At 48.3% G+C, this 14,050-nt stretch overlaps 5 protein-coding genes across 5 annotated transcripts; 1 reads left to right on the forward strand and 4 right to left on the reverse strand.

Moving 5' to 3' along the window:
• Nucleotides 1-1,514: 1,514 nt before the first annotated feature.
• On the reverse strand, nucleotides 1,515-3,894 carry TGAM01_v201258 (serine/threonine protein kinase; the record flags this gene model as incomplete). Its single annotated transcript, XM_018805487.2, has 4 exons — nucleotides 1,515-1,970; nucleotides 2,195-2,390; nucleotides 2,470-2,944; nucleotides 3,009-3,894. The coding sequence occupies 4 exons, from the start codon at nucleotides 3,892-3,894 to the stop codon at nucleotides 1,515-1,517; spliced, it is 2,013 nt and encodes a 670-aa protein (XP_018661396.2).
• A 239-nt stretch (nucleotides 3,895-4,133) lies between these two features.
• On the reverse strand, nucleotides 4,134-5,861 carry TGAM01_v201259 (hypothetical protein; the record flags this gene model as incomplete). Its single annotated transcript, XM_018805488.1, has 1 exon — nucleotides 4,134-5,861. One exon carries the CDS (start codon nucleotides 5,859-5,861, stop codon nucleotides 4,134-4,136), a length of 1,728 nt encoding a protein of 575 aa, XP_018661397.1.
• A 680-nt stretch (nucleotides 5,862-6,541) lies between these two features.
• Nucleotides 6,542-7,294, reverse strand: TGAM01_v201260 (hypothetical protein; the record flags this gene model as incomplete). The annotated part of the gene is made up of 1 exon (XM_018805489.1): nucleotides 6,542-7,294. One exon carries the CDS (start codon nucleotides 7,292-7,294, stop codon nucleotides 6,542-6,544), a length of 753 nt encoding a protein of 250 aa, XP_018661398.1.
• Nucleotides 7,295-10,622: 3,328 nt separating this feature from the next.
• TGAM01_v201261 (hypothetical protein) lies at nucleotides 10,623-11,079 on the forward strand (the record flags this gene model as incomplete). The annotated part of the gene is made up of 2 exons (XM_018805490.1): nucleotides 10,623-10,875; nucleotides 10,961-11,079. The coding sequence occupies 2 exons, from the start codon at nucleotides 10,623-10,625 to the stop codon at nucleotides 11,077-11,079; spliced, it is 372 nt and encodes a 123-aa protein (XP_018661399.1).
• A 1,137-nt stretch (nucleotides 11,080-12,216) lies between these two features.
• TGAM01_v201262 (alcohol dehydrogenase) lies at nucleotides 12,217-13,433 on the reverse strand (the record flags this gene model as incomplete). Its single annotated transcript, XM_018805491.1, has 3 exons — nucleotides 12,217-13,131; nucleotides 13,185-13,204; nucleotides 13,307-13,433. 3 exons carry the CDS (start codon nucleotides 13,431-13,433, stop codon nucleotides 12,217-12,219), a joined length of 1,062 nt encoding a protein of 353 aa, XP_018661400.1.
• Between the last annotated feature and the right edge of the window lie 617 nt (nucleotides 13,434-14,050).

A 14,050-nucleotide genomic window follows, 5' to 3' on the forward strand; every position in this document is an offset into this window, starting at 1 on the left:
GCTTGCAAAGTCACCTCCCTAATCGTGCAGAAACTTGCTCGATAGCCGTTCGTTTCGACCCCATCCAACGCTCACCAACGCTCATCCGCAATAAGGGTGTGCTGCTATTGCAACTAGCACGAGCACTACAGAGACTTGGCTCGACTCTTGAGATTAATCTATTAAACTGGAGCCCTGTCAACCGTCCTCCTGCTGCCCATGGGGTCGAGCCCTTTCTTTTTTTTTCGATTGTCGATCTCTGGTAGCGATTTTTCTCAAACGACCTCCTAGGCCTGGCTAGCCCCTTGATAGTTCCATGGCGCTTCTTCGATACGCCTCGACTTACTGTAGACACGCTTCGGCTGGCTACTGGCACCGCCGGGATGGCGCAATCGTCATCCGCGAAGGCGTTTCGATCCCTCGCCGCCATTCCGTTAGGCGGCTGCACAAGCTCAAAACGGCGCCCCGAAACTTTGGTCGCTGGCTAATTGCAGCAGCTGAAAGAGTGAAAAACGACCCATTGGCCCTTGTTTAAATTTTCAGGAGTTTGTTATCACTGCTGGTGTTGTTGTCGTTGATCCTTTCGCGCGCGCGATGTTGTGCCACACACGGGGTCTTAATAGCAGGCACACTATCATGGTACAAGGGGCTCTGATCTGACTGGGTTCTTTTGACGCTGCACGTGTCTTGGATATCAACGCCATCAACGACATCGACATCGGCATCAGCATCAGCATCAGCATCAGCATCAGCATTTACGAGTATATCAATGAGGAGAGAAAAGAGAACGTCGAGTGGCTAGTGCTCTCTTCACGGAACTCCAATTTACAACACAGGCATAAGCTATAGGCTTCAACCGTCCCGAATGCGCTACTTTATGCCTCCCGCTTGTGCTTTTCAGTGTCTCGTGTAACACACCATGTTATCGGCGACGATGGCACTTCCTGCATTGCCTATTGATCAATCCCAGGAGACGATATGCACTGCGACATCATCGCCACGATTTATCACTCAAGTACATGATGGCGACATGCAGATGGACCATTCTCGATTTCAAATCAACTGCTAGTTGGCTGGCAAGAACAGGGTTTGCATGGGAACCAAAGTCTCCGAAACGTCCGTTACTTCAGGGCGCAAGGAAGTCATTAGGCTTTGCTATGCTGAGCTGATTCATCCAATCCCCCTTTGTCTTGTGCCGAAGCTATGTTCGATGGACAGTATTGGGCAGTGATAAAACACCTTCATCACGGGATGGGTCGCACCCTCCAGCTTCTGGCCCGAGCCGCCCATTCTCGAGATTTATGACAATCTTCGGAGCAACTGGCACCATGAGGCTCTTGAACAGACTTCGTGTTCGTATCGGGCTCTTGTACATCTGCAGTGCTCCCAGCCTAAGCGAAGTGAGTCGCTAGTACAAGTGGAATCTCTTGTATAGCCGCAGTTCTCGAGATCCTTCCAGGCTAGACCCAGTATTCCTCCACACAACAGTAGTACAACTACTATATGGGGGAAAAATGGCCATGGTGGTCTTTATTCTAGTCCCCCTTTCGAAGGAGTAGCAGCTCCCGAAGTTGGCTTAGATGCAAGTACACTGGGTGGCTATCGCCTAGGACCATTGCCGTATTATGCACAGCAGCATTGTAGACCTCGAGCACATCTGCCAGCTGCTCCATCTGTTCGTAGTAATTCACGTACCGCATTGGCGAAAAATCTGTCTCGAGGTTCTTATATACCAGGGGCGTCAGGTCTGCCTTGCACGACTCGATCTCGGCCCTGAGATCGTGCCAGGCTCTACCGCTCCGCTGGACCCAGAGCCTGGCTTCCGATTCGTCCATATTCGTGCCGAACCCAACGGCGTAGCAAAAGGCCGTCTGAAAGGCAAAAGGGCGCGAGTCCTCGGATGACGATTCCGCTTTGGCCTTGGTTAGCCTGAAAATGTGGCTCCAGAGCCGGTAGTCTGCCCCCATCAGCTGTCTGTAGCTTTTTGGGATCTAAGTGATGATTTTAGCTATCAATCTACTGCTTACTCTTGGGAAAAGCTATCCAGCATCCCAGTTCTGTTGTCCAGCAGTAGCAGCAGTAGCCTCAGCTACATATACCTTACAATACATGTACTGAAGTTATCCAGCTGGACAACAGAACTGGGATGCTGAATAACTTTTCTTTTCTTTTGGATTGCAAATTAGTTATCATGGCGTTGCTAAGAGATGCTTACGTTGAAATTAGGGCTGATTTCCCCCGCAAATGCTGACTCGTGTGGGAAATAGGCATCGTATAAGCTGAAGCTAGACTTGGCGTAGTGATCTGTTTGGGCTTTTTCGACGTCAAAGTCTTTGTGGTGAGGAAGCACGCCGAGATATGGCATGTACATTTCGTAAGTGCTGAAGCCGTTGTTTTCCAGAGGTGGCACACTCGAAGCGGTTTTGTAAGCGATTTGTAGACATGTGCATCGTTCTCCAGAGAGGGAAGACAATGGCCATAATGACTTACACAAGCTGAGCAAAGCCTTTCATTGCTTCCTGCAGATCCAATTGCCGATGTTTCGGGTCAAACGCAATGGCAGAAGAGAAGAAATTCGACAGACTCTTCCTTTGAAGCGGGTCAAGACCAGCTACTCTGTGAATCCAATTTTGGATAGACTGGATGAGCCGCCCACTGTTCTTCATGCTCGACAACCTCATCGTGCTTCTCAAAGAGTCGTGAAAGAGCACCCATGTGCATAACATCCCAAAAGAGTAGATATCGGTCAGTTTTGCGTCATGAACAGAGAATAAACGGTCGCGGTCTGCGACTGTCTCTGGAGCGTTCCACGGTACTGAGAAGGGGAGTCTGATTTGCGCTTCTGATGAGTTGCCGGCGTGGAGAGTGGAATATCCAAAGTCTGTGACTCTTGTGTTGATCTTGTTGTCTGCTTCGGATGCAAAGATTAAGACGTTTTCTGGCTTGATATCTCCATGGATGATGCCTAAGAATACGATATTATCAGTCTCTTAATGTACCCATTCAATGACAAGAAATGGGACTTTTACCTTCACGATGCATAAGAGTAATCGCAGCAGCTACATCAATACACAAATCTAGCCTCTCTTGAAGACTCAGCCCTTTCCCCCGCGGCGACTCTATAAACTTCTTCAAATCCCCATGCTCCGCCTTTTGCAGCACCAACACAGGCCACGGGATCTTTGTCTGCGCGTCAATCTCGAAGCACACGCCCACTAGCCGCACGATGTTCGGATGACCCCGAATCTCAGGGTGTCCCAGCACGACGATTTCCGAAATGACAGCTCTGAGGGCGATGATCTCGTCGGCTGGGTACTTGAAGTTTCGGTGGAGGCGCTTGAATACGTAGCTGAGCTTTTCGTTGAAAAAGGACTGGCTGATGGAGGCTTGGCCGCCGCGGTCGGAGGTCGCTTCGTCCCATGTTATGGGGAGTAAGTCGACTTGTTTGTCTTGCGCTGTGGCGAGGAGGGATAAGAGGTTGTAAGGTGAGCTGAGGGCTGCTTTGTTGGCGATGTGCTTTTTGATGTCATTTGTTGCTGCTGTGGCAGATGATTCGATGACGCCGCTGTTTGTGATGTATGCGACTAGACTGGTTGATTCGCCTAGGTTAACTGAGATTGCAGAAGATTCGCCGAGATTGACTGAGATGTCGGATGTTTGGCCCAGATCGACTGAGATCTCAGCATTTTGGGACTCTGCTCCCTGTGTGGCTGATGATGCTGTCCATGAGTAATAGCCATACATTACGACTATAGCCACATGTAGTTTGAGTATATCCGACTTATTGGAGTTATCTGACTTTTGTAACTCAAAGCCTTGGGGAGGGTTAAATTTGCTGTGAAGCAGATAGTACCAGAGGCTCAGAATGGTCGTGCGAGTAAGACTGTATACATGCGTGTATGAACCCATGCACATCAACAACGAAAGCAGCACATGAGGCAGAGTAACCAGTACTACCAAGCACATGCGAGTCTCATGCGGCAAGACGAAATAGGATATGAACTTGCATTAGCTCTATTTCTTTGCAAGGTACTCGTAATGTATGAGTACATCGATGCGGCTCTGCATCTGCCAAAGCCGATTTCGGAGAAATTGATGTGACTCTTTCTGAGAATAAAGTATTGTACATGTCTCATTTCATATTTGCCAGTATTCTATAACTTGACCCCCAACGCCGTAACATCAACTACCTTCTCCTTCATGTCCAACGACAAATCCACATCGCTCTCCTTATGAAAATCCCCCGTCAAACAAGCCAAAACCGCAGAGGCATATCTCTCCCCCATCTCCTTTGGCAGTTCCTTCTCCGCCAACCCCGTCAGCGTAGCAGTGACATTCTTTGCCTTGAGCAGCTTCGTCTCCGCCGTCTGCCGAATTTCATTGATCTGCTTGTCGAAGAGCTGGGAGACGGTGCGCCAGAGGCCTATTTCTAAAAGGACCACTCCCAGGGCGTATATGTCGTGGATGCGGGAAAACTGGCGTTTTGGCTTTCCTTGGCGTTCCGGATGGCGGTATAGGTTTGCTTCGATATCGAAGTCGACGTTCATGTCGGTGAAGCCGTCGATGCGGCGCGAGTAGCCCCAATCGCCGAGGAAGGCGAGCAGTCGGGGCTTTGCCCCGTCTTTTGTAGTTGCTGCAATGGGTGCGGAACTTGATGTTTCTGTAGTTGCGCCTAGGGGGTATGTGCTGCCGTTCTTGTCTTGAAGAAACAGCAAGATTCCGTGGCTCCAGATGTTCTTGTGAATCCAGGCCGAGCCGTGAATGTTTAACACTGTCAATGCTAACGAGTTGGCAATACTATATCGATCTGCAAGAGGTGGCTTGAACACTCGTTTGGTCTTCTTATCGACTTTGGTAATTAGGGTATGTAGAGTCGCCAGTGTGTTTCCACTATCATATCGCCAGCTGGTTCCATCAGGAGGCGAGGGTAGTTTGTACAGAAACGTCATCCGTTTCGCCTTTATATCGTCCTTATATCCAAGACACTGCAGCGAGTAAATTACCGGCTGCTCTTCGCTCAGCTCCTTTCCTGTTTCGCGGAAGGACGAGTTTTGAAGCAGCCAGGCAAGTGTCTTGACGGGTTGCTTCAGCTTGGCTACCTCATCTTCGTCCAAGTCGTCGGATCGAAGCTGGTCTTCGTACTCGTGATGCTCGACTATCACTTGTGTCGACGATCCCTGGTGGTTCCAGCGACCCAGTTGAAACCTTTCTGCCGCGACTCCTTCTTCAGCGAATTCTCCTTCAATTTCGGCGAAATCTGAAGGCAATTCAATTTTCGCCAACTTCTGTCGTTTGATCACCGATTCCAGACCAGTGCCTTTCAACGAAGAGCTCTCAACAAAGCTGTATATGGCTTCCTGTGAAAAGTGCTGCATCATACCCCGAAGGCTATCCGTGTCTGATTTGTAGTCTTGCAGAACTGAAAGAAGTTTCTTCTTGTCAAAGATTGCCCAGTCATAGCCTTTGAGCTTGAGCGTCTTGAACTTTGCCCGAGCTCTCTCTAGGAACGACACTTTTGAGTCTGTTTCTCCTTCTGGTGGACCCTCAATTTCGGTCTTCTCGTCGCCGCCATTCTCATCTATAATGTCGTATTTTCTCATAAAAGCCTCATAAACTGCTAGCTTCCCGGTCATCGTCAGCAAAAGATCGGTAACTGTCTGCACGAGAAATTCCGAGCTGCGGCCAGGGAGCATCAATGCATCTTTGCTATCGACGAAACGCCGGCGGAAGAACTCTAGTGTCGCAAGCTGAATGTTGATTTTGAATTGGATATCGTGTAAGTTGTCTTCAAACTCTTTGATGTCGGTAATGACACCTTTGATGAAAATGGTCACCTGGATGAGTTGCCCAACGGCCGTTGAAGCAGTACCGTAAAAGTCCATCTTTGATAGGCGCGCAGTTGAAGATTTAGTATATGCAGAAGAGGCAAGTTGATTCCGACTTCATCGAACGTTGATACATATACTGCATACAGCGACTCTGTTGTAGCCTTCAATCACATAAGTGAAATTGTGATTGAATATTATCCTATCAAATGGAAATGACGTATGTGCATCAGTTGAAATGCAACCGCAATTGAGATGCGGAGTTGCAGAGATTGTACCAGACTACATCTGTATACTAAGACATCTGCAGTCTCATGCATGCAACCACACCATGGAGTTGCGATGGCTTCTTATTCGTCACATCAAGAGCTATTCGTATCAAGCGCTGATTTTCAGCTGTCTACTAAAATATGCGCTAACTTGTCTTATCAAGTTTCGCTCTCACGCTCGGCGTTTTCCAAACTTGTTCAGTTATGCGGTTTCGGTACCCTCACGATGAGTCTAAGGCACCATCGTTAATATTCGCTTTCTGCTGCTAATGATATATTGAGAATTCCACTGAACAGTTTATACAGACACAAGTCAAATGAAACAAACTTTCGTTTATCCACGCTTTCAAGGCTCTCTCAAAGATATACATGCTATCTGGCTAAACATCATTTCATCCATAAAAGATAACGCCTTGATACAAACATGAAAACCTCGCATAAAGAAGCCAAATCACCATCCTTTGTAGCTCAATAATTACGGTGCCTCACCTTGCCCTTCGCCAGGTCAGTGATTCTGAAGCGACCCGACTTGTTATTATAAACCCACTTCCCCTCATACAGCATCTCATCCAATGTCTTGAAGCTGCCTTGGCCATGCCTTTTGGAGTTCTTCACCTGGCCGCGATACACTTCGCCGCTCGACAAAGTGACCTTGCCCGTGCCAGTCATCTCGTGGTTAGTCGTCTCTCCCTCATAAAGGTCGCCATTCGCGAAAAGACGGCGCGTCCTCCCGCTACCGCTGGCAGTTTTACCATTGGATCCTCCCCATGTGCTCTCCCACCAACTTCCATCTGCCCATTTCCAAGTGCCCTTCCCACTGGGCACGTCTTTGCTCCACTGGCCCGTGTAACTGACGCCTGTTTGGACGTAATTGAGGGTGCCGGCGCCGGATCTCTTGTCGTTTGCAAACCAGCCATCATAGATAATCTGCCCGTCGCTTGTAATCAATTTCCCATGGCCTGATTTGAGTCCGTCGACCCATGATCCGACATACTCCTCGTCTTTTGAAGTATATTTTCCTGATCCTGAGTAGTTGCTATGCTCCCATTGGCCATCGTAGACGCTGCCGTCGCTGTATCTCAATATACCCCTTCCATGAGGATCGTATCCGAAAATGATGTTCCATCCAGGAGAAGTGATAGGGTATGCCGATCCGGTGTACTGCCCGGTTTTGCCATTGATGGTGATGGTTTCATCAATTGTTTCGAGCTGCTGAGCCATGAGGAAGCTGGATGTGCGACAAAGTGGTCCAACCTTGAGTCTGGGAAAATAGAAACAAGAGTTGTTTAACACAGCGGGCGGTGCAGAATAGAGTGATTGTGATGTTGAGAATGGTTTGGTCTTTCGTCTTTCAAGTGATAAATGCCATGGCCGTCAGTTCCCAAATATATGGCCGGCTCAAGCCACTGGTTGTCTACAGCGAGCTTCGAGTCTCGAGTCTAGTGAGGCGTTATAAGAGTCACAGATACGTGGCAGTTTATTGTAAGGCTACCAATCGAATTCAAGAATGTTTCTACACCCTCGGATTATCAAGATAGATGCTGCACGATGGGCTGCGAATCAACGTCCATTTTAGAGTTGCTGCGGCTTCAGCCGCTGCACGACCTGCCAAGCTATTTCAAACAGGAAATTAATGGGCTGCTGAATAGGCATATTTACCCATACAGCTGCGATGAAAAACAAGGCGTTCTTTGCGGGGTAATAAGGTGCGTTGTCACTGCTATAAACCAGCTCAATGGTAAGGCTTACTGGTGCGTCGGCCGCCAGATCAAGCTAATAGTGGTGTTGAGAGGCACCCAAAGATATGTCTATTCGTGATAGCATGCATCATTAAACGATGTGTTATCAATTTTCTCAGCTCAAATGTTTGCCATACGTATTTTACGCACCGTTAGTGAGCTCTCATCTTTACCATTCCAAGGCTATGTTTTTACCCATGTTGTTATTAGTTGTTTCATCTTCGTACAGAACTTGCAGCACCCCCACGCCATTTCAATGGACACTTGTGAATCGCCCGTAGGCCCTTTGAACATTATCCAAATCAGCGGAAGAGAGAGCAGATGTTACTAGGAATAAGAAGCTAAAATATCAATGTATGCAATTATTTATTTAAAAGATATTCATGTTCTTTTCTGCTTGTGTATTGCTGGTGTTGTCTTGCTACCCGCCGATTTGATAGACGTATGCTTGATGCTCCATTTCCACTTACTACACCCCAAAAGGATCTATTTTGTTAGTTTGGTACGAGAAGAATTGGCCCAATTCTCGACTGGTTGCAAGCGCTTATAGCTTCTTACACAAATCTCTATGACAGAGAACCTAAGCCATCAATTTGCTATAACACTAAGACTGGTTCCATTCGTCTTTGCTCAAGCAGCAGATTAATAGCCGTATACGGTGCTGGTACTAAACTAATAAAATAGATCCTCGTGGGGTGTAGTGCAGGTAGCCAATTGCTGTTCTAAATGTCTTCTTAACTGCGAGGAAGGCATTAAATAGTATATGACTCTACATTTTATACCTTACTCTTGGATCTAAACCTAGACTACAGCTGAGCAACAGTTCAAAACTTATAATGCGGTGAAGGATATATACAAGATACGATCCACTGCGCATAATACAGCGAATAAACGTAGCTTAGATACAGCCATTGGCTTTCGCATTATCACGTTAATTCAATTTGTATACATCCTTTATGCTTACCTAAAGCGAAAACCTCTTGTGTCATTTGTGAGCTGCCGAGGTAAGGGGTGTATAATTGGACCCTCTTGCTGCCATTATCAATGTCCACAAGGTCCCCTATTCTGTTTCTCGAACACGTAATAAGAGTTCCACACTGGAGCATGCCATGACGTGGAAATAAATGCAGACCGATCATGGAAACACCACACTATATTTAGATGTCAGCTTCACGTTACGAGGCAGATGATCGTTCATTTCACATACTACCTGGTTACATACTGTAGATGCGTATCCTCTGATGCCACGTCCGCAGCAACATCTAGACTAGGTACTCTTTTCCTCCGCACACCGAGGTGTAAGACCACGTGAAGAAAGTGCCGATGCACTACTGCCCGGATCTGAAAAACCCTAGTCGTACCCGCAGCCACAATGGCATGGAGTCTCGGCCTTGGCTCTCATGGGTGAAATGCCGGTTTCCACTGCTTTTTCCTCTTGGCAGTGGAACTTTCCATTCTTCTTTCTCTTTGTGAGGGGACATTCTACTCCGGTATACGGAGCGCTTTCTCGTGATGGTTTGCTACTGTTTGTTTCGTACCCAGCCTGTGTATACGATATGAATCGGCAGTGGTTGACTACTACGGACGGCTGTGCTGCCGTTGGTTGCACAACACCACAGTGGCGCAAAATGCACGGGAATGCCGAGCCTTGGAATTGAATACGATGATTTGGTTTCTTTGTTTTCTTTTTTCGTTCTGCATCATGATCATGAAAAACCTGTCTGCGGGCGTGCTTTTCGTATTCAACCCCGTGTCTGTGCAGATGGTGTTGAGTCCCCAGATGCACTGACCTCCTTACTTCAACAGGTTGCAAGGATCAACAAACAAGTCACGTAAGGATTCTCTATACATAGTAGCACTAGCACCCGCAAGGCGATGGCCCGATTCTGCGGCGATGATGTCAAAGGCTCCAGCGGGCCTTGAGCTCCCCAACTCCGCCCATGACGACGCCTCCGTACAGTAATAGTCATTGAAAAGAAACAAACCAAAGCGCTGTAGAAAAAGCACCGGCCTTGAACAAAGCACGGAGCACAAAGTGCAACTTTCGGTCGAGCTACTCGCCACCGAGGCGTCCGAAAAAGCTGCAGCGGCAACACGGTGGAGCAAACAGACGCCAGCCTCTCTGTTATTTTTGGGGGTCTAGCATGAGATCAGTGATCGGCGGTGCTTGGGCTGGACTCGAACTCTATCTGTCAGTTTTATGAAAAGAGGAGTTGAAGCTCAGCACAACTTTTGGTGGGCTTTTTGGGGTCACGCGGGGATGATGCCTTTTGGTGTTGCGCACTGTGACTTGGAAGCTTTGAACGAGTCGTGCTGCCTTGTCGTATGATTGTTCCAGCTCAATCATGTCTTTGAATCAGATGGGGTGATGCGGTAAAGGGCTCTTTGAGGCCCTTGCGTACAGTGCGTGGACTCGGTAAACCCAGGCTTCTAGGTGGATAGCCTACATACATGGACTTGGAGATGGCTCGAGGTCAGAGACATCGTATCCGGGAGGAACACTGCAGCTGCGCCGCTCCACTGCACTATCTTCGAATGTCGTGGTGCTTTTCGTATCCCTCTTGATTGTTTTCGTCAGAGATCGGCTTCGCCTGGGCCTGTCCGGATCGAGGATCTAGATGAGCCTTTGGCGGAGCCTGACAAAGTATAAAGAGTAGCCGGAAGCATCGTTTGAACAAGCTCCAATCTGCTCAACAGCAAAAACAACTACTATTCAACTATACTCTTAGTCTACCACTAACAGAACAACCCCTCATCTTCAATCCTACTCCTCCTCTTTCTCATTACTTCACTATCAAAACTCCATCAAGATGCATTTCCTCTCAGTTGTCGCCGCTGCTGCCACTCTGATTGCTGGCTCCAACGCCCTCTTCATCCCCCGCAACGTCCACGTCTCCGATTTCCGTCTCTACAGCGGCGAGGACTGCTTCACCGGCAACCTCGGTGTCTGGACTGTCATTGATGACGACTTCAAGAACGGCGAATGCAACAGTTTGAATGATGAGGAGAACGGCGCCGTGCCTCATTCTCTTAACCTGACCGACATCAACAACGGCTGCACTTGTAAGATCTCTTCAGCTCTCTTTCACTGCTTCTCCCTATTTTGAAAGTGCTTTTAGGAACTTGGTTACTGATTCATAATTCATAGTGACGGCTTATACCGATCTCAAATGTACCGAGGGCAAGACAGTCCTCACCCCTCAACAATGCTCCAAGAACACCGTCGGCTACCAGGCTTGGAGCATGACCTGCGACTACAAGGACTAAAGAGGGTCCCCGTCCACACCGCAACTTTAACCAGCATTTTTTCATCATTTTCATTCCTTAATCACTACTCAAAGGTGGATTCCTTTTGCTTTCATGAGTATCAACTCGGACGCATTGTGGGCACGGCACGCATCAAACAGGCATATTGACACGACGCATTACGAATTTGTTTTTTATCTGGGGGGCATGGCATTCTGGAAATAAATGGGCAAGGAAGGCAACGAATTCTTTTTATGGCATGACACGGTCCTTTTACTATGATACACACACATATACATACATATACCGATGGACAGACTCCATTAATTGGTAATTTAGTTAATGAAATAATAACAGCGCCAGCGAGGCAAACTTTTTGATATCATCACATCCGTCCTTCTGCAGACAAAGTCGGCAATACACAGTGATTGATGTTTCAATCTGAACGTCCGAGACCGGTTGAATGTTTTAATTTAGTCATGATGGCACAAACTCGGTTCTGCCTCTGTCGGTGTATCCCTCCTTCAGTCGGTATGGCTGCCTCTATGAGAGAACGATGCAGACTGGACAATGCCGTGCCCCCTACATGCACACATGCATCGCCGCACATTAGTGGTTGGTCAGATGATTCGGATTAGGGCGAAATAAGGAGGCAACAGTTTTATAGTTTAAAAACAAGGTTAACTGCAGTGCCGAGGTGCATACGATAATGATGTCGGAGTATCTCGGTCTTGACAATGCGAAAGTGAGAATCAACTCGGATGAATGTATGAACTAAAATATTGTCTTGCTTGAGTACATCATGCCGGAATAGGCGATGCATATGGTCAGACTTGCCATAGGTCACAGGCAGCGGATAGCGACGGCCATGTCTGGGTGGCCACATCTATCCGAGTCTCTACTCATCCATCCATATCATAGCCTACTGCTGCGTAACAGAACTTACTCGAATAGCTCGACAGCACAGCATGTCTTGATCCCAACACAATGGGTCTCGAACGCTTGCCTACATGGACTATCCCGACGGTCTGCAAGGGTTCATCCTCAACAAAATAGTTGTTCGACGTTGAACAGGCCGCCTTCCGAGACCAGGCCATATTCTTTACTCATCATTATCACTATTCTGTCATTACGCTACTCTATTTTGAGGCTGTGCTTTTAGTTCATCTCAATCACCACTTTAGCAAAGTGCTTGCCCGACCACATGTACTCATACGCCTCCTTAAGCTCCTCCAGCTTAAACACCCTCTCGTCAATCACCGGCCTCAGCACATCCGGATGCGCCTCAATCGCCTCAATCATCTCCTCCAACTGGACCCTACTGCCCGCAAAGACGGGCCGCGCCGTAAACATCTTCGCCAGGCACCTCTGGAAGCTCATCTCGTTCTCGCCCGACCGGCCAGCCAAGAAGCCGACGATGGTGATGACGCCACACATCCGGATGGCCTCGATGCTCTGCTCCATCTCGTTGACGCCGGCCACCTGGACAATGATGTCGACGCCGCGGCCGCCGGTGAGCTTCTTCGCTGTCTCGCCCCATTTGCGGTCGTCCTTGTAGCTGAGGACGTGGTCGGCGCCGAGTTTCTTCAAGGTCTCGACTTTACTGGGAGATCCGGTGGTGGCAATGACTCTTGCGCCGGCGGCTTTGGCGAATTGCAGGGCAAAGATGCTCACGCCGCCGGTGCCCTGGACAAGGACCCATTGACCGGCCTTGACGACGTGGTCGAGGGATCCGTATAAAGCGTTCCAGGCCGTCAATGCGGCGCAGGGCAGCGTAGACGCCTCGCGAGCTGTCAAAGTTGACGGCGCGCGGACAAGAGCATGTTCGTTGAATGCGCCGTACGTTCTTAGTGTGCCGTCGAGGATGCCTCCGGTGCTGGTTTTGAACGTCTGGGGATTCAGGTTTCCGCCAATGTATGCCTGGTTGAACGTGGAGACGACTTTGTCGCCGGGCTGGAAGCGAGACACTTGCTTGCCGATGGCTACGACTGTGCCTGCGCCATCGGATCCGGGGATGACGTTTTCTCTCTTTCCATGAGGATATTCTCCCCTGGCAAGGGTGAGGTCACGATACTATAGCACTGTAAATTAATAGCTGAGGAGGACGATGTTGCCGGTTGACTAACATTGAGAGAAGCTGCCTCCACTAGTAGTAGAACAATAAACATTAGCAATAGCTCCCTTTAAAGGCTTTCACTTTCTCTTCTCTCTTGTATGGAAATAGATATCGAAGAGCTTCCTCACATACGCTTAACTAGAACTTCAGCGTCGCCCAACTCAGGCAGGGCCTGCTCGGAGAACTTGAGCCCATCGAATCCACCAAACTTTTCAATATTCCAATGCTTGACGGTTTTGGGAATTTGCTCGGAAGCCATTGTGACTGTGTTGGCGGCTAGTAGATATGGCTGCAGAAAAGCTTTTGTCCAAGATGTAGACGAGCACGGTTGGTCTTCTATCTAGCTTCTTGGTTACGATGAGGGAATGAATGTTTGGCAAACAGGCAATTCATAGAGATCGTAGCCTAATATATATAAAGCACTTACATGAGCATCATGCGCAGTCACTCATATCGAGCGTAGTGCCTGGCATGAGCAATTGCCCAATTGGGCAAAAGTGGCTTAAACACCATCTGCCAAAATGGATGTACTCAATGGGACAAAGAAGAGATGGGCATTTGCTTTCAATTCTACAGCTAGGTCAGTTTTTACTTTTTTCTGCAGTTGTTCGAAAAAAATTAGTTGCGCTGCTGATGTCATGAAAGCAGCTCCGATGAGAGCCTAGGCTTAATATAGACAATGTCGTGACAATAACATCTACCAATAGGACGACTCGCTGTGCTTAAAGCCTCGGGCGTGTTTCTAAGCTTCAAAAGAAGACAACCTGGAAGTTGATAGGTAGGGCGTTCCAGGCCGTTGGAGGTTACCAATGGAGGCAGATTTGTAAGTGTGGTTAATAATGCGCGCCGGTGTGAATTGCTCGCCGGACAGCGAGG

This window comes from Trichoderma gamsii (genome assembly GCF_001481775.2).
Source record: "Trichoderma gamsii strain T6085 chromosome Unknown Scaffold_3.2, whole genome shotgun sequence".
Classification (NCBI taxonomy): Eukaryota; Fungi; Ascomycota; class Sordariomycetes; order Hypocreales; family Hypocreaceae; genus Trichoderma; species Trichoderma gamsii.